The following is a 19,257-nucleotide window of genomic DNA, read 5'->3' on the forward strand; positions in this document are numbered from 1 at the left end:
TTTACTGGAGATAAGTCTCATTGGCTTTCCTGCATGGGCTGGATTTGAACTGCTATCCTCAGAACTCAGCCTGAGTAGCTAGGACTACAGGACTGGGCCACTGGTATCTGGCTATTCTTTCCATCTTTATTATTTGCATATCCTATGACCTTGGGGTTTGAATACCCTTATAATGTGATTTTGCTATTACACTGTTCTTTTGCAAGAGCTAGTTTTCCATTATTTCTTGTCTTCTCCCTGAATTGTTTACAGTAAGTTCCACTAACTTCTCAGATAAAGGGTTCCCTCCCCCCAAATGCACATCAGTTAATCGGTGGAAATGAAGCTCAGTGGTTGAGTGCTTGCCTAGAATGTGCTTACATAACATACGTAGTGTCAAGAAAAGAAAATTATTTGCTCTATTTTCGAATTACTTCAGTGTTTTTCAGCTTTACAGTTTCAAGGCTCACTGTGCAAATAAGGTATATTTAAGGAAGCAACTAAACAAAAATATATAACTTAAAAATGAGAAAGTTATGTTAGAAAATTTGTTAAAAGAAAAAAATATGTGAATTACGGCCAGAGTATTCAATAGTAATTCTTGTGTGTGTGTGTGTGTGTGTGTGTGTGTGTGTGTGTGTGTGTAGGTCATGGGGCTTGAACTTGGCCTGAGTGCTGTCCCTGGTTATTCAGCTCAAGGCTACTGCCCAACCCTTGAGCCAAGCCCCACTTAAAAACAAAACAAAACAAAACAAAAACAAACAAGAAAAAAAAAACCTATTTCTTTTTCTTTTTTTTTTCTTTTTTTTGCCAGTCCTGGGGCTTGTACTCAGGGCCTGGGCACTGTCCTTGGGCTTTTCAAGGTTAGAGCTCTACCACTTGAGCCACAGAACCTCTTCCAGCTTTTTCTGTGTATGTGGTACCAAGGAATCGAACACAGGTCTTTACAGGCGAGGCAAGCACTCTACCACTAGGCCAAACTCCTGGCCTCAAGAACAAATTTTTTCTGCATGCAAACATTAAATAAAACTGTAGCCAGGTTTTATTGTTATCAGCATTCACTGTCCTGTTTTGTTCCTCCCTTAAAAAGTATCACAAAATATATTTCTTTTTGTCTTTTCTTTCTATTTTTTTTTTTTTTCTGTTGTGGGCTTGAACTCTGGGCTTGGGCACTGTCCCTGAGCTCTTCAGCTCAAGGCTACCACCCTACCCCTGGAGCCACAGTGCCACTTTCAGTTTTCTAGTGGTTAACTGGAGATAAGAGTTCCTCGGACTTTAGTGCCTGGGCTGGCTTTGAACAGAATCTCAGCCTAATGGGTAGTTAGGATTACAGATGTGAGCCATGGAGCCCACCAAAATAAATTTCTTTAAGAATTTAAAACATGGGCCGTGAGTTTGGCCTGGTGGTAGTGCGCTAACCTAGCACTCACGAAAACCCAGGTTCGATTCCTCGGTACCACATATATAGAAAAAAGCCGGAAGTGGTGCCGAGGCTCAAGTGGTAAGAACTCTGGCCTTGAGAAAGTTCAAGGACAGTACTCAGGCTCTGAGCTCAAGTCCAGGACTGGCAAAAAGAAAAGAAAGAAAAAAAAAGAATTTAAAACATGGGCCAGGATTTTGGCCTAATGGTAGAGTGCCTGCCTAGCATCCAGGATGACTTGGATACTCAGTACTGCATACACATAATAAGATGGAAGTGGTGCTGTGACACAAGTGGTAGAGCTCTAGTGTTGAGAAAGCCCAAGGACAGTGCTTAGGCCCTGAGTTCAAAGCCCAGGACTGGCACTGGGAAAAAAAAAAAGAGTTTAAGAGAGAAAAATGCTTATCTTTCTACCATTATCATTTGACTCTTTTCATGGGCTCTTATGAGTCTCTTCAAAACCTTTGTGGAAATAGGTAGGCATAAAGATTAAAAGGGTGAAGAAAAGAATTGTAGAAAGTAAAAAAAAAGTTGTTGTTTAGGAAAAAAGGTCTACATGCATACCTTTGATGGCTTCTTCTTTTCCTTGGAGTGTTTTGAATTTGAAACTGAAGACATTAAAATTTTACTGATTTCAAGCCCAGTTTGAAGCTATAATATTAAGAAATAATTCATGGAATTAAACAGCAACAAGTTTTTTTTCAAATATTATGAAAGATAATAATTACAAGTATAAAGTTTATAAGTATAAAAAAAGCTTTTTGAGTCTGGTTAATTGTGACAATACGTCTGTAGTCTCAGCCAGTTACTTAGGGGACTAAAGGGAAAACATTGTTGCTAAGTCTATGAGTTCAAAATCCTCCTGGGCAGCAGAGTGACACGCCACTCCAAAAACAAAACAAAAACACTCCAGCTTTGTGAAGAAGAAAAGAAAGACACCCCTACTAGTGTATGTATGTGTTTGTGTGTGTGAGTGCATGTGTTGTATGAGGGGCATGATGTCTATGATAATTTCATACCTTTTGTTTATAAAAAAAATAAAGTATTGGGCCAGGAGTTTGGCCTAGTGGTTAAAGTGCTTGCCTAGCATGCATGAAGACCCGGGTTCAATTCCTTGGTATCACATACATAGAAAAAAAAGCCAGAAGTGGTGCTGAGGCTCAAGTGGTAGAGCTCTAGCCTTGAGAAAGTCCAAGGACAGGGCTCAGGCCCTGAGCTCAAGCCCAGGACTGGCAAAAAAAAAAATAAAAAAATAAAAAAATAAAGTATTGGGGCTGGGAGCCTAGCCTAGTGGCAGAGTGCTTGCCTAGCATGCATGAAGTCCTAGGTTCCATTCTTTGGTACCATATATCCAGAAAAGGCCAGAAGTGGTGCTGTGGCTCAAGTGGCAGAATATTAGCCTTCAGCAAATAACCGCCTTCAACCGACAGTGCCCATGCCCTGAGTTCAAGCTCCAGTAGTGGCAGAAATAAAATAAAATAAAACAAAGTATTGTGTATATGTGGCATGTACATATATGTCAAAGTGAAAATAATCTGTTGTAGAAGTTATTACAACTGAGAATTATGCATTGGAAACAAGTTTGGGAATGCTTCCAGGTATATTAATTCACTGATTAAGAAGTTTCTTATTATAGCAAAACAGATGAAACTAATGATCAAGGAAAGCAGAAACTACAATCTAGAATGCAGGGTTCAATTAAGTATACTGAAACAATAAAATGTGTGTATCTTTACAGGGCATATTAAGTAATGTTATTTACCTTAGAAGCTTTGTCTTGAAACAGTTTACGGTGATGTTCTTCTTCCCTAAGCTTTTCCTCTAGATATTTAATCTTGTCCTGTAGAAGAATAATCAGACTTGGAGATTTTGATTTTTAAGAGTTGGTAAGTTAAAGCAATAAGTAAAAAAAAAAGAAAAGGCAAGACATGTTAAAGATCTTTCTTCCTATACAAGCAGAACAAAGCAAAAACCAAGAATATATACATCCATAGGCTTTCTTAACTTGCATTAACAAAACCATATGATGAAGTTTCAGGGCATTATAGGTATGGAAGGTCAAATAAGTATGGTCTTGGGTCTCAATGGTCCAGTCAAACAGAAAAATAACAGTGTTTACCATTTGCATGTAAGAATGTACTTCCTAAGAGAAGATGGACCATGGACAGAAATATAAAATACAATCCTTGTTATTTAAGAGCACATACAGTGGGGCTGGGAGTTTGGCCTAGTTGTAGATTACTTGCCTAGCATGCACGAAGACCCGGGTTCGATTCCTCAGTACCACATACATAGAAAAAAGCCAGAAGTGGTGGTGAGGCTCAAGTGGTAGAGCTCTAGCCTTGAGAAAGTCCAAGGACAGTATTCAGGCCCTGAGCTCAAGCCCAGGACTGGCAAAAAAAAAAAAAAAAAAAGAGCACATACAGTGCAACAGCAGGAAAATAACAATAACTTATATGAAATAATAAAATAGCAAACCAAAGAATGAGATTTAACAGGCGCCCTGTGTGGGTGTGTCTCTTATATATAAATAATTACAACTTATAAATCTATCATATAGTTCAGAATAGGAGGACAGTATTGCTTCAAAAGGAGAACTTTCTATTATATAACCCAAGGAAGAGGGAAAAGAACTTTGAGAAAATCCTGTTAAAAGGGGATTAGGGTACGGTGGGACAGAGAGAAGGAGAACCTAGGATAGTCATAACTTGATCATAAATGAAGAGAGATGATACTTTCAATATATGTTAGACAAATGAAAATGTCTTGCCATCATAAAAGTCAAAATTACAATTTTGCTTAATAAATCAAGTTCATTCATGTTATGAGAGACTACAGTGTTTCTATATGTAGCAATTAATATCTGTATTACTCAAAGTTGTACATGATGTTTTATAAATCTAAGATCTACTGTGTGTATGGATGTGTATGTTTGGTATTAAACCAAGATTTGTTTCTGATCATCACTTCAAAGAAATAAGAGAAGCTTACCTCAGCAATTTTTTGGGTTGTTGTCAGTCTAAAGCATTCTTTCTCTAAGATATCAAGCTTTTCAAGTTTTGCATGCAACTTCATCTGATCTTGTTCTTTTTCTTTTTGAAGCTGGGCCTGGAAGGATAAAAATAAAACCTGCATTTGGCAAATGATGCCAATGGATCAGAGCACCACAATTTCTGAGAATTAAAAGCAATATAAATGTATATATAAGAAGCATGCACACACTTGTATATATTTTAGGTGCTTACAAGCAAAAACAAGAAAATCAAATTACTTTCAAAGAGAAAATACATGCTAAAAAGATGTGATATAACATTAATAGAATAAACTCTTCTTTGAATTAGTATATAATAATTCTACCACAGAAAATTCACCAAGTAGCCAAACCTATCCATTAACTTTCTAACAGAAAAGTAGCTGAGGATTTATAAAAGAATAAAGGAAATTATACACATGCGTATCTTCTGCACTATTTTGTAATGGTATTTATCATCACATTAATCAAAGTAATAAGAACAACTAGGAGGGGACAGGAAAGACCTTTGTTAAGTTTTTCTAAACCTAAAATGGTTCTAAAAGATAAAGTATATTTATTTTTTTCCCAGTCCTGGAGCTTACACTCAGGGCCTGGGCACTGTCCTTGAGTACTTTTACTCAAGGCTAATGCTCTGCCACCTGAGCCACAGCACCACTTCTGGCTTCTTCTGTGTATGTGGTACTGAGGAATTGAACCCAGGGATTCATGCATGCTAGGCAAGCACTCTACCACTAGGCCACACTCTTGGCCCAAGATAAAGTTTATTGACTAAAACAAAAATAAACAGCCAAACAACAAATCTACACACTAATAGTCTTAGTGAGGTATTATTTAATGTTTAGTTTCATAAAAATAGAAAAAGTGGGACAGAGTAATTATTTGAAAGTGCTAAAAGCACTCCAAATATAATGCAAAATACTGACAGATTTAAAACTTTTGAATAAATACACAGAAACCTTAGAAGCATCACTGTCAAATTGTTGAAAACCTGTCATTAATGGGACATCTTAAAAGCAGCTTGAAAAATGGTGACACATTACACATAAAGAAATGCAGATAAAATACTCACAGGGCACTAAAAAAAAGAAGACAACTGAAACCTAATCTTTAATGTGCTCCATTTTTCAAAGCTTTCAATCAGAATTCTTTTTTTCTTTTTTTTTTTGCCAGTCCTGGGCTTGGGCTCAGGGCCTGAGCACTGTCCTTGGACTTTCTCAAGGCTAGAGCTCTACCACTTGAGCCTCAGCACCACTTCCAGCTTTTTTCTATGTATGTGGTACTGAGGAATTGAACCCGGGTCTTTGGGCATGCCAGGCAAGCACTCTACCACTAGGCCAAACTCTCGGCCTTTCAATCAGAATTCTATACTCAGTAAATATCCTTGGCAAATGATGATGAAATAAAGACTTTTCCAGCTGGGCACTGGTGACTGTCATCCTAGCTACTCAGGAGGCTGAGATCTGAAGATGAAGGTTTGAGGCCAGCTCAGGCTTTTCTTTCTGTAAGACTTTTTATCTCCAAGTAACCAGCAAAAAGCTGGAAGTAAAGCTTTGCCTTAAGTAGTAGAGCGACAGTCTCGAGTGAAAAAGCCAATGGAGAGTGTAAGGCCCTGAGTTCAAGGCCCCAATTCAAGTCCAAGCAAAAAAGACTTTTCTAAATAAATGTGAAGAATTTTTGGCATACTTAGATTTTTCTTAGATCAAAGGTAACTGGTTATCAGATGGGAAAATGAATCCGACAGAAACACCCAAAAAGCATTAGAAATGGTAAACATGTCTGGATATATAAATATTTTCTTTTTGGGGGGAGAGGGGACAGTTCATGGGGCTTGAAATCAGGGATTGGGCACTATCTTTGAGCTCTTTTCCTTAAGGCTAACACTCCACACTTTGAGCCACAGCCCTACTTCCAGTTATCTGGTGGTTAATTGGAAATAAAGAGTCTCATGGACTTTCCTGCCTAGGCTGGCTTTGAACCACAATTCTCAGATCTCAGCCTCCTGAGTAGCTATGATTATAGAGATAAGCCATCAGCACCCAAGAAAAATAAATATTTTCTTGCTTCTTAATTTTCTTAAAAGGCTAACTGGCAATTTAAAACAAAATCAATAATAAATGAGCTTCTAATGTACGTAAAAGGAGAATGTACGAAGATATGGGGATAAAGCATGTGATATGTAGCAAAAATCTGACATGTAAAGTACATTAATACTGTACATAGATTATAGTAAATTAAGAACATGTATTTTAACTCCTAGAGTAGTTAGCCAAAAGGAGCTCCGAAGGAAGACAACAAAATCTATTTTTGAGACTAGGCCTCACTATGAAGCCTTGCTCTTGAGATCTTCTTGTCTCAGTCTTCAGGCTGTTCAGATTAAAAAGTTAAGCTAGCACACTGGTAACAAGACAAAAGAATTTAGCTGTGTGTGGTGGCCTGGCTGGTAATGACAGCTGCTAAGAAAGGTGTAGTAGTATACATTTATATATTTCTTGGGTGGGATAAGAAAGGGGATAGGATGAAATATTGTTCAATGGGGGCTGAGAGTTTGGCCTAGTGGTAGAGTGCTTGCCTAGCATGCACAAAGATCCGGGTTCGATTCCTTGGTACCACATACATAGAAAAAAGCCGGAAGTGGTGCTGAGGCTCAAGTGGTAGAGCTCTGGCCTTGAGAAAGTCCAAGGACAGTGCTCAGACCCTGAGCTCAAGCTCAGAACTGGCAAATAAATAAATAAATAAATAAATAAAAAATATATAATATATATATATATAGTTCAATGGCAAAGTACAAGCTTGATATTAAAGAAATTCCTCTTCAAAGAGTCAGAGATTGTTCTGCATTTGTCTCTAAAATTCTCCAAGTTTTGCCTTTTACATAGGAGTTTTTAATCTGCATGGAATTGATTTTATGTATGGTATAAGGTAGGAATTGCATTTTATTCCTCTCTCAGAGTTGAGCTATTTTCCCAGAACTATTTATTCAACAGTCTATCTATCCCCTCAGTAGTCTACAATTGCATATTGAATTTCCATAAGAGCAAGCTTGTTTCAGATCATATTCCATCCCTTTATTCTAGATATCTATCCATACAAAAAATACATTACCTTAATTTTGGTAGCATTATCATTTGTTTTAATATCTAGTTCAGCAATACCCTCATCTTGTTCTTCGTCAAAGCAGGTAAAGCTGTTCTTGGACCACTGCTTTTCTGTATAAATACTAGAATCAACCTAACCCAGTAAAAGCCAGTCTTGATCCTTTTCCCCTTTTCTAAGATAATGCAATAATATTAAAAGTGTATTTCTTCCTAACTTATAAGCTATTATTCTAATTGATTTTAATACTATATATATTTAAGCCAGACAAAGAATTTATTGTTTCCTACAATATTCATTTATATCAACATTTGTTGCTTTTTATTACTTCTTCTAGATCTGTTCCTTCACAGAAAAGATAATCTCTGACTATGTCCCAAACTGTTCCCTTTTAGTAACAATTTATTTCTTTTTTAAGATTAAACCCAAGGCTTGAATATATCTAGCCGCTGCTTTTAAATTCTTATTTATTTACTTATTTATGTCAATCGTAGGGCTTAAACTCTGGGCTTGGACAGAGTCCCTGAGCTCTTCAGTTCAAAGCTAGTGCTGTACCACTTGAGCCACAGTGCCACTTCCGGTTTTCTGGTGATCAAGAGTCTCATGGGCTTTTGGGCCCAGGCTGGCTTTGAATTGCAATCCTAAGATCTCAACCTCCTGAGTAGCTAGGATTACAGGAGTGAGCCACCGGCACCAGCTTAAAATTTTTGAGATATAGTCTCACTAATTCTACCTGGGCCTCTTGAACCTCATGATTGCTAGGCAGATGTTCAACCATTTGAGTTATCCTCTAAGACCTTTCTGCTACAGTCATATTTAGCATAAAGTTTCAAGCCTGGACTACAACTTCCTATCATGTTGCTGGGCGAAGGGTATGAACTACCACACCAGTTATTCGTTGAGATGAAGTCTTCTGAACTTGGTGGCCTCAAATCATGATCCTGTTCTGTGTCAACCTTTTCAATATAGTGACTCACAGATGTGAACCACCTTGCCTGGTGTGCCTGATTCTCTTTGATGGTTGCGCAGTGTGTTGAAGAAATATGTGTAGATATACTTCTTATGTATGTTCACTTTAATCCAGTTTCAGGGGTGAAGGTGTTTTAGGTCACTCCAATAATCTAAAAAAGGACTGTAGTCTGAGTTGTTTTCTTTCTCTTTCATCTTTACAAAGCATAAAACAAGAGATTTGCTAGGTTCTTACTCTTAGTAAGGCCTGTATTTAAACTTTAATTTTCTTTGCCCCATATAGCTGAGAACAAGTAGCCCTCAGAAAAAAGAAGAAAAAAATGCCAGATCCAACTCCCCAGATTAAAGTCAGGTCCAACTTCCCAGACAATGGTTTTGAATTGATGGACTTTTCACTGCCTTGTTAATTGTCTAATGCTTTTGTGTTTCCTTCTTCTCCCTTCCTTCCATCCTTCTTTCTACTTAAACTTGGAATATCAACATTTTCTCATATTAAGTAATCTTCAAAAACATTAAATTATCATTCACTATAGAAAATATTTACCTGAGCTCATTCACTATGGAAAATATTTACCTGAGCTCACGCCTGTAATCCTAGCTGCTCAGGAGGCTGAGATCCAAGGATTAAGCCCGGGCACTAAAGTCCCAGAGACTCCAATTAACCACTAGAAAACTGGAAGTGGCAGAGCTGTGGCTTCAGGGTAGGGCAGTAGCCTTGAGCTGAAGAGCTCAGGGACAACATCCAGGCCCAGAGTCTAAGCCCTACCACCGCAAAAAAAAAAAAAAAGAAAATATTTACCTGTTGTTCTAAGATCACAGTCTTTTCTCGCTCAACATTGAGAACCATTCTCTTTGTATATTCTAATTGCTTCTCTAGAAGAGTACAACGAGACTGAGCTGCACTTAACTGTATACTTATATCTATAAAAAAGACAAAATAACAGCAAGTCAATTATCACACATCAGAGATTACTGTGAGAAATGCATTATGCAAATTTTATCAAGAGCTAAAAGTTCGAGGCTCCTTTTTGTTTCTAATATTGACTTTAAACATAAACTTTGCAAACACTTCATTTATTATGCATAAATAGCTTGACATTATCTTAAAAACCTACAGGGCATAATTCTGAAAGTAGTGATTTATGGCATGATTAAAACCCTTACTGTTTGTAGGAAACAACACCAATTACAAAAACAGAAGATATAAAGTCTCAGCTCAGAGAATTCACAAGTATGACCTCTACTACTTCCACTTTCCTCTGTTACTGATCATTTGGCCGATTTTATAGGAGGAAACAAACTTTTTTTTTTCTTTTTGGTGTTAGTCTTGGGGCTTGAACGCAAAACCTGGGTGTTATCTCTGAGCATTTTTTCTTTCTGTAAAGTTTTAAAAATTGTTATTATAGGTGATTATCACATTATATATTATAACAATTATATAATTATTATAATAATATATAACAATTATAATATAGTATATAGTATATATTGTTATTTACAGGTGGTTACAGTTACATAAATCAGATAAACATAAATAGTACATTTCTTTTGGATGTCACTCCTTCCATTACACACTCCAGTTTTTCCCTCTCTTACCCACCCCTCAAGTTGTATGGTTCATTTTCAACATAGAGATAGTAAGTGCCACTGCTGCATTTGTTCACTCTTTGTCCCCCCATTTGTGCACTTGAACTAAAGGTTAGAGCTCTACTACTTGAGAGACATCTCCACTTCTGGTGCTTTGCTGGTTAATTGGACATAAGATGTCTCAGACTTTCCTGCATGGACTGGCTTTAAACTGCCACCTTCAAATCTCATTCTCTTGAGCAATTACGATTGCAGGTGTGAGAGCCACCAGCGCCTGGCTACAAACTATTTCTAATCATTTAACACTTCTATTTTCCCTAGTTCTTTCCTCCTGTTGCCTCTGGAAAAAAGCAACTCTCCTCAGTTGTCATTTGTAATGTGGAACACAAACGTTAGCTTTGTTTATATAGTTAGTGTAGTGTTAAAAGGAAAGGACTATAAATTTCCATGTGAATTATATGAGGAATTTATATTTTAAATTCTTCAATCTAATCCTTTTCATAACTTCTACAGAAGCTTTTAGTTACCTGCCTATTTCCTCTAATGAGTACTTCTGCTTTCAAGTTAAAAAAACGCATTGTATTGTATTTATTTTCTCTTTTCATACTGTTCAATTACAATTATTCCTGTATATTTTAGATCTTAAATACTAGCATTAAATATGAAAATACTTTCATTATGAGTTTAGTTGTTTTTTTTTGCTTATCCTGAAAATACTCCAAACACACCTATTTAAAAGCAAATGAACTGGGCCAGGAGTTTAGCCTAGTGGTAGAGTGCTTGCTTAGCATGCACGAAGACCCAGGTTCAATTCCTTTGTACCACATACATAGAAAAAAGCCGAAAGTGGTGCTGAAGCTCAAGTGGTAGAGCGCTAGCCTTGAGAAAGTCCAAAGACAGTGCTCAGACCCTGAGCTCAAACCCAGGGCTGGCAAAAAAACAAAAACAAAACTGGAAGAACAGATGTAATAGAGATAAATTCAAAGTTATGTTTATTTCCCACATCAAAATGTCTGAGAACAAGGTTTCAATGTACATAAGGGCCAAAGAATAAACTTTGGTAACCCCTCATTCGTGAGGAGTATTTATTTTTTACCCTTTTTCTGCTTTATCAGTTCCTGGTGTGCCAGATTTCTCTCAGTTGTTTCATTCTCCAAGGCCCTTTTGTACTCTGCTGCTTCTTTTGAGAGGATATTCAGGTTATCTTCAGCTTGTGTTCTCTCTAGCTCTAAACGACGAATCTTTTCCTGAAGAGATTTTAAGGCTAAAATAAGAGCTGTGGAAAACAATTTGCTTGATGTTATTAAGTGGAAGTTTTTCAAGGCTTCAAGTCATACTAACCATTTTTGAAAAGCAGTTTGTTTTGGTTAGTGTAGAGAAAAATGTACAATGTATATTTCTCATAAAAATAAAACACAATGATTAAAATTTGAAAGAGGTAAGTTCCCTCTAATACATCTTGTGAAAACAATAATCTATTACTTTATTACATAATTTCTAGGATTCAGAAAGGTAATAATGACAATTTAATAAAATGAACTTTGACAAATGCAGACTTCCAGTAATAAATATGGTGGTTTAGGTTTAAAGTGTTCTTTTCTTTCAGTGTTCTTCAGTTTTTGATGTGTTCAGTTTTACTTAAAAATACTTCATAGGGGGTCAGGAGTTTGGCCTAGTGGTAAAAGTGCTTGCCTAGCATGCATGAAGACCTGGGTTCGATTCCTAGGTACCACATACATAGAAAAAGCTGGAAGTGGTGCTGTGGCTCAAGTGGCAGAGTGCTAGCCTTGAGAAAAGCCCAAGGACAGTACTCAGGCCCTGAGTTCAAGCCCCACAACTAGCAAAAAAAAAAAAATTCTTCATGGGTTAAGCACTGTAATCCTTGTAATCCTACCTACTCAGGAGGCTAAGATCTGAGGATTGGTTTTCAAAGCCAGCCCAGGCACTAAAGTCCTTGAGACTCTTACCTACAATTAACCACAAGAAAGCCGGAAGTAGTACTGTGGCTCAAGTGGTAGAGCACTAGCCTTGAATTGAAGAGCTCAGGGACAGCGCCCAGGTCCAGAGTTCAAGCCCCATGACCAACCCAAAAAAAAAAAATGCTTTATAGAAGCATTTATCATTCTTTGTCCCAGATGCAGGGTTAAAGTCAAGGGCACAAGAAGTAGTGCAGTTTTTGCTACTGGGAAAAGGGAAATGATCTAATGCCAGCTTTGAAAGATTTTTAGGTAGTAAATATATACTAGAGTGATATTAATTATCTACATTAATATTTTCATGATTTAGGTGAGTCCAGGCTTATAAAAATTTCAACCATTACTATACAATATTAAAAATCAAAGTGATAAGAGGTATCTTACAAAGCAATGTGTATAATACACAGTAAGCTTCAACTCATAATTTTAATAAATTAGTAAATCAAAATCAATTTAACAAAATTAAATTAATAAAATTAAATTTGGTTTAATAATTTTAAGATTTTCCTAAATTTATATTTGAAAAGTTGTAATAATCTTATTTTGTAGTTATTGGAGATAATAGTTTACAAAAGGATTTTCAAGGATAATTTTGGATTTCTGCTGTTTTCAAACCTAATCCTTGAACAAAGTAAAGCCCTACTTAATTCACTAAAATTATGATCATCTAGCTTAGACCAATTCCAAATCTGACCTTTCATTCTTCAGAGAGTATTTTTCTTTGGGAAAAAAAAAATGGGCCGGGAGTTTGGCCCATAGAAAAAAGCCAGAAGTGGTTCTGAGGCTCAAGTGGTAGAGCTCTAGCCTTGAGAAAGTCCAAGGACAGTGCTCAGGCCCTGAGCTCAAGCCCAGGACTGGCAAAAAAAAAAAAAAATGGGTTGGGAGCTTGGCCCGCCCAGTGTTAGGGTGCTTGCCTAGCATGCACGAAGACCTGGGTTCGATTCCTTGTTACTATACACACAGAAAAAGTAGGAAGTGGTGCTGGCTCAAGTGGTAGGGTTCTTGAGAAAATGCAAGGACAGTGCCCTGAGCACGAGCCCAGGACTGGCAAAAAAAAAAAAATGATGCATTTATGCATCCATGATATGTATGTAGTTGGTTATATTAATATCATCATACAGCTGAAGCTCAAACCAAAAATTTTAAGTAACTTGTCTAAGATGTAGAAACTTAGCAAAACAATCAAATTTGGGAGTTGCAGTAACATGAAATACAAAATAAGATACCTCATACCTAATTTTATGTAAAAATCTTTCTTTAGCATTACCTTGGCTATTTGGACTCTGAAGCATTTTAGGAGAGATACCTTCTAAGTTCACAGGGTAGCAATTCTGAGATGATTCATTCTGAGTGAATGGTGGAACAAATACTCTTTCTGGAGGTTTAAGATAGCTTCCCACTATACTATGTATTATTTCAGAATCCATTATCTGTAGAGAATAAAGAAATGATACTCAAGTTCATCATTATTTCCTATTTAAAAACAGAAGCACTGCACAAAAAGTCAAGTGAAACTTAAACATGGCATCATAATCATATACAATGGACTTATATCTTTTTTTTTTTTTTTTTTGCCAGTCTTGGGCTTGAGCTCAGGGCCTGAGCACTGTCCTTGGACTTCTCAAGGCTAGCACTCTACCACTTGAGCCTCAGCACCACTTCCAGCTTTTTGCTATGTATGTGATACCAAGGAATTGAACCTGGGTCTTTGTGCATGCTAGGCAAGCACTCTACCCCTAGGCCAAACTCCCGGCCCTGGATTTATATCTTTATTATATATTTTTTTGCCAGTCCCAGGCCTTGACCTCAGGGCCTGAGCACTGTCCTTAGGCTTTCTCAAGGCTAGAACTCTACCATTAGAGCCACAGCACGACTTCCAGCATTTTTCTAGTGGGGGTACCGAGGAATTGAACCTGCATCTTAGGGCTTGCTAGGCAAACATTCTACCACTAGGCCCTGGACTTGTATCTTTATGAAATGTCAAATTCAACTGTATTAAGCTCAACAATTAACAGGGGGGAAAAATGACTACTGTGTAGATAGTATGTGTAATTCAGCTTGACTTGTTCACAAAAAGGTTGGCTCGTGGGCTTAAAGGGAGGAATTATTGTAACAAACATTTTCTTCTTCTTTTTCTTCATAATATGATGCTAGATGGAGTACAGGATTTTGTGCAGACCAGAAAAATATTCTACCAGTAAGTAACATCTCCAGACCTTGGAAAATATTTATTCTAAAGACAATATAGCTTTAAATACAAGCCAACAATATAATCTGATTCTCTAATATCAATTGTTAGATGTTAATGTACTGTCTTCCTAAGGCATTTTCAAAGGTAATTTTTGACATATGAAATTTCTGAATGTACTCTTTATCTAGTCCTGTTTTGTAAACAAGTACACAAACCTACTAGAAGTTTGTTTTTACATAAAGAGATGAGGAATCCTGGTAGAAAAATAGAACTTACTCTGAAAGATGAAACAAATCCAAAAAATTCTGATCCAAAAATTTTATGTGGTTAAGGAGAGAGGTGATTCTGTGTACAGTAAGGTGATAGTCATGCTAATCCTTTCTGAGTCCTGAGAAGAGAGAAGGCTGCAAACAAAAATATACATATTTCATCACTGTATCTATAAATGAGATGGAGAGATAGAGACAGAAGAGAGAATAGCTGGAAGAAAAACATTTGGCCATGTTATGAGTACAATTTCTGAAAATAATGGAAGTACCTAAGTTCCAATCTCCATTTGTGCCTAAAGCTCCAGAACTTTTACATACCTGCAAGTACGTGTAAAAAGCTATAAAATATAGGCCCCATTTTTTTTTTTTTTGCCTGATAGAGTCTAGGGAAATTTAGACTGTGTTAGAAACCATTCTTAACAGCTTATAAACAATCAAGGAAATAACACATCTCCTTAATGGCCTCTAAATTACAATACCTTAATTGGCTACAACCAAGGAACTATTATATAAAGAAAATATATCTTCAAAAGAATATTCTAGATGCAAAGCACGTTTTCCTGTTTGGGAGGAACATATTTTTTCTATTTTTAGCCTCAGAGTTTGAACTCAAGGCCTCATGCTTGCTCAGCTTACTTGCTCAGCTAGTGCTTTAACACATGAATCATGCCCTCAGTGTGGTTTATTTTTCCTACTTATATTAGTGATGGAGTCTTTCGACTTTTCCACCTGAGCTGGCTATGAACTGTGATCATCTGGACCTTAGCCTCCCGAGTAGCTAGGCTTACAGGCATCAGCCACTAGTATCTAGCCCAAGCTCAATCTTTTTTTGTTGTTCTTGGTCGTGGGGCTTGAATTCTGCACCTAAGAGCTGTCCCTGAGCTTTTCAGCTCAAGGATAGTGCTCTGCCACTTGAGCCACAGCATCACTTTCAGTTTTCTGGTGGTTAATTGGAGATAAGAGTCTCAAGGACTTTAGTGCTTCGGCTGGCTTTGAACCTTGATCCTTAGTTCTCAGTCTCCCGAGTAGCTAGGATTATAGGAGTAAGCCACTGGCTCAATCATTTTATTTTATAGCTACAGAAACAAAAGCCTACAGATGGTAGGTAATTTTCTTAAGTTTACTATAACTCAAGTGTCCCACATCCCAACATCTATGTAGCTAAAGAAAACATTGACCCTTCAGGATTCTCAACAAAAACAATCTTAATGGATAGTCAAAAGGAAAGTAAGTTCTAGAGAGAAACACTAAATCAAAAATAGAATCATATAATTTATTAAAAATACAAGGAAGTCTTAGAAGCCCTACTTCCTAGCCTTATCTTTCAACACAAATTTATTCCCTACACAGGTCATGTAAACTTTGCTCACTATGGTCAAAGAGACAGACCTGTCTTCAAGTTGATTAGAAAGCTGCCTTCCTTTACTTTTAGACTGAACAAATTTGAGGAAGTATAGCGACAATATTCATCGATATGTTTGTTATACTGAATATTTACCATAATTTACATTATTGCATATTTAATTTTCCACAATTCTTTTTTTTTGGTGTATGTGTGCCAGTCCTGGGGCTTGAACTTAGGGCCTGGGCACTGTCCTTGAGCTTTCTCAAGCCTAGCACTCTACCACTGGAACCACAGAACCACTTCTGGCCTTTTCTGTGTACATGGTATCAAGGAATCAACCCTGGGCTTCATGCATGCTAGGCAAATACTCTACCACTAGGCCACACTCCCGGCCCTACATATTTAATGTTATACTACCAAAACTATGTAGCAGAAATTAGAATGCTAAATAATTCTTTCTTATCATCTTTTATCACTGTACAATTTCCCCATTTAATGTCGTTATATATCTTAAATATTATTTGATAATTTTAGAAATTAATCTTTGTAGTTTGTAGCTTTAGCTGACCTTCATTTAATGGTTGGTTTTTCCATGTTTAGTGATTTCGGGCTCTTTTGTTTACTAGTTTTTGTGAGACAGGCTATCACTAGGTAACCTAGGCTGCTCTTCTTTCTTTTGTTTCAGCTTTTTGAGGGCTGGGAAGAAGGGCATGCACAAGTATGCCTGGCTTGTGATTTTTAAAATTCACCTTTCCTAGAGTTAAGAAATTTAATATTTAAAACACTTTTTTTTTTTTTTTTTTTTGGCCAGTCCTGGGCTTGAGCTCAGGGCCTGAGCACTGTCCTTGGACTTTTCTCAAGGCTAGAACTCTACCACTTGAGCCTCAGCACCACTTCTGGCTTTTTCTAAGTATGTGGTACCAAGGAATCGAACCCAGGTCTTTGAGCATGCTAGGCAAGCACTCTACCATTAGGCCAAACTCCTGGCTCTAAAATACTTTTCATGTAAGCATGTAGGTCACTCACAGACTGCTTCCCCAGCATGAACAGGTCTTGGGTTTGATGCTCAGCATGGTAAACAAGACACAGAACCAATCAACCCCCTGCCGCCGCTGCTGCCCCTGAAGACATAGTCATCATTTTTCTTTAGAGATTTCTGTTTGTTTCAGGCAAGTTCTTGGGACACTAAAAATCTAAAGTACTCAACATCTAAATTAAAAGTCAGAGAGATGTTTTAGAGAAGTGGTGGGGATTTTAGATTGACATTTTGTGATAGGGTGGGGTAGAATGTGAACTCTAACTTCAAATCATCAGGAGCTAAGGAAGGACTGTAATGATTACGCAGCACAAAAGTCTACTTCAAATTAAGTCAAGGGATAGGCAGAATCGCTCTGAAGAGACAGTTATTTTCCTAAATCATTCACAGAAGTTTTTACTCTTTGGAGATCCCAGCTTCTTGCTGAAGTGTCCAGATTTATCACTTAGGCTCAGACTTCTCTGTCCTTTGTAAACAGTTCCTCCTTAGGTTCTGGGACATGAAGGATCAGAAAGTGCCTTTGAGCTAAAACGATCTCAGGGCTCATTTATTCCTATGGAAATGGGCTTTCTCATTATTTATAACATCATGATAACTCAAGATATGATAGAAAATTTAAGACAAACAAATAAACAATAATAAAAAAAAGAAGCCAGATGCTGAGAGATCATGCTCTTAGATCTGAGGGTTGTGGTTCAAAGCCAGCCTAGGCAGATAAGTCTATGAAATTGGTATCTCCAGTTAACTATCAAAAAAAAAAAAAAAAAGCTTGAAATAAGAATATTAAGTTTTGAGCACAAAATCTTAGGGACAGTGTCCAGGCTCAGAGTTCAAATCCAAGTATACACAATTTTGTTGTTGTTGTTGCTGGTCATGGGACTGGAATTCTAGGCCTGGGTGCTGTCCCTGAGCTTTTCAACTCAAGACTACCACCCTATCCCTGGGCTTGGGCATTGCCCCTGAGCTCTTCAGCTCCAGGCTACCTTCCTACCCCTTGAGCCACAGCTCCACTTCCAGTTTTCTGGAGATTAATTGGAGATAGGAGTCTCACGGATTTTTTATATTTTAGTGCCTGGGTTGGCTTTGAATTGTGAACCTAAGATCTCAGCCTCCTGAGTAGCTAGGATTACAGGCGTGAACCACCATGCTGGGCCACAAAAATTTTTATACAACACTTTTATTGTATTATCAGAAGTTTCTTTGAACATCTAATCTGCTACATTACTTGAAACAATATTTGGTAACAGATTTATGCCTAAAGATAATAACTGCTCTAGAAAAATCAGTTTTAGTTAGACAAACATTTTTGCTTCAAAAGGGAAAAAGTTTATATTCTTCCATCATGGTCACAGATTCAAAATCTACTTCATATTGCAAAATCTGCTTTTATCAGTATCAAATCTAATGATTACTATCTGACTGATAATTCAGAGTTTGTTAGCAGGATTCAGATAATATAGTACATTGTAAACCATCTTTAGGCTGAGAATAAGAATCAGAACTCATTTCACCTTCTAAAGTATACTATAAACCTAAAAAATTACATAGTGAGGATGAACACTAGTAGCTCACTCCTGTAATCCCAGCTGAGGAGGCTGGGATCTGAGGATCGTAGTTTAAAGTTAGTCCAGTCAGTAAGTGTCTGTGAGTGTCTTATTTCCAATTAATCACCCAAAAGCCAGAAGTGAAGATGTGGCTCAGGTGGTAGAATGCTAGCCAACTCTGTGTAAAAAAAAATGTTCAGGGCCAGAGCCCAGGCTCTGAGTCCAACCCCAGGACTGGCACAAAAATAAAGAAGTAAAATGCAATGACTTTACAAGAAGACCCATAGCCATTAAATTATAAACTTCAAAGGCACTGTAATATTTCAATGACTACCATGTAAAATGTTTTATGCAATAGCAGCCCATCTCTTATTTAATATACTCATGTTTGCTATTCAAAAATGATTTATTTGACAATTTATAATTGCCTTTAAAACTATGTCTTGCTGGATTGGGAAGAAATACACTGTAACTTTGCATCCTAACAAATCCAGGGAGCAAACTTTTGGTAAGTGACATGTTTGCAGAACCCTAAAATGTTTTCTCCATAGAATGCTTATAAGATACAACAAATGAATAACTATATAGTGTAAAAACCAACTTTGATTAGTTGATTAAAATGCACATCACTTATAACTAATAGATATGTGTCCTTGGATGTGAAATCCTGAAAAACACAGAATCATTTATGCAGCATTATTGCCAAGAACACCGAATCTCAACATGGGAAAATACTACATAAGCCCCAAATGAAAAACATTCTATTTTTAATGTAGGAAGGGATGTTTTCTTAAGAAATGTTGAGGAAGCAGCA

The 19,257-nt window shown here is 37.1% G+C and overlaps 1 protein-coding gene across 4 annotated transcripts in view; it reads right to left on the reverse strand.

Moving 5' to 3' along the window:
* Cep57l1 (centrosomal protein 57 like 1) overlaps window positions 1-19,257 on the reverse strand; it is a 48,323-nt gene that overhangs the window by 9,837 nt on the left and 19,229 nt on the right. For 3 of the 4 annotated variants that reach the window (XM_090338321.1, XM_090338320.1, XM_090338319.1), the window contains exons 3-9: window positions 14,526-14,653; window positions 13,326-13,488; window positions 11,179-11,358; window positions 9,295-9,416; window positions 4,391-4,507; window positions 3,162-3,239; window positions 1,964-2,050 (exon numbers count right to left, since the gene is read on the reverse strand). In XM_090338321.1, coding sequence (XP_090194447.1) covers window positions 1,964-2,050; window positions 3,162-3,239; window positions 4,391-4,507; window positions 9,295-9,416; window positions 11,179-11,358; window positions 13,326-13,485 — 744 coding nt within the window. In that variant the 5' untranslated portion in view covers window positions 13,486-13,488; window positions 14,526-14,653. The remainder of the gene's footprint in view (window positions 1-1,963; window positions 2,051-3,161; window positions 3,240-4,390; window positions 4,508-9,294; window positions 9,417-11,178; window positions 11,359-13,325; window positions 13,489-14,525; window positions 14,654-19,257) is intronic. The other variant, XM_090338322.1, reaches the window with a different exon arrangement.

This window comes from Megascapheus bottae, chromosome 8 (genome assembly GCF_031878675.1).
Source record: "Megascapheus bottae isolate mThoBot1 chromosome 8, mThoBot2.hap1, whole genome shotgun sequence".
Lineage (NCBI taxonomy): Eukaryota > Metazoa > Chordata > Mammalia > Rodentia > Geomyidae > Megascapheus > Megascapheus bottae.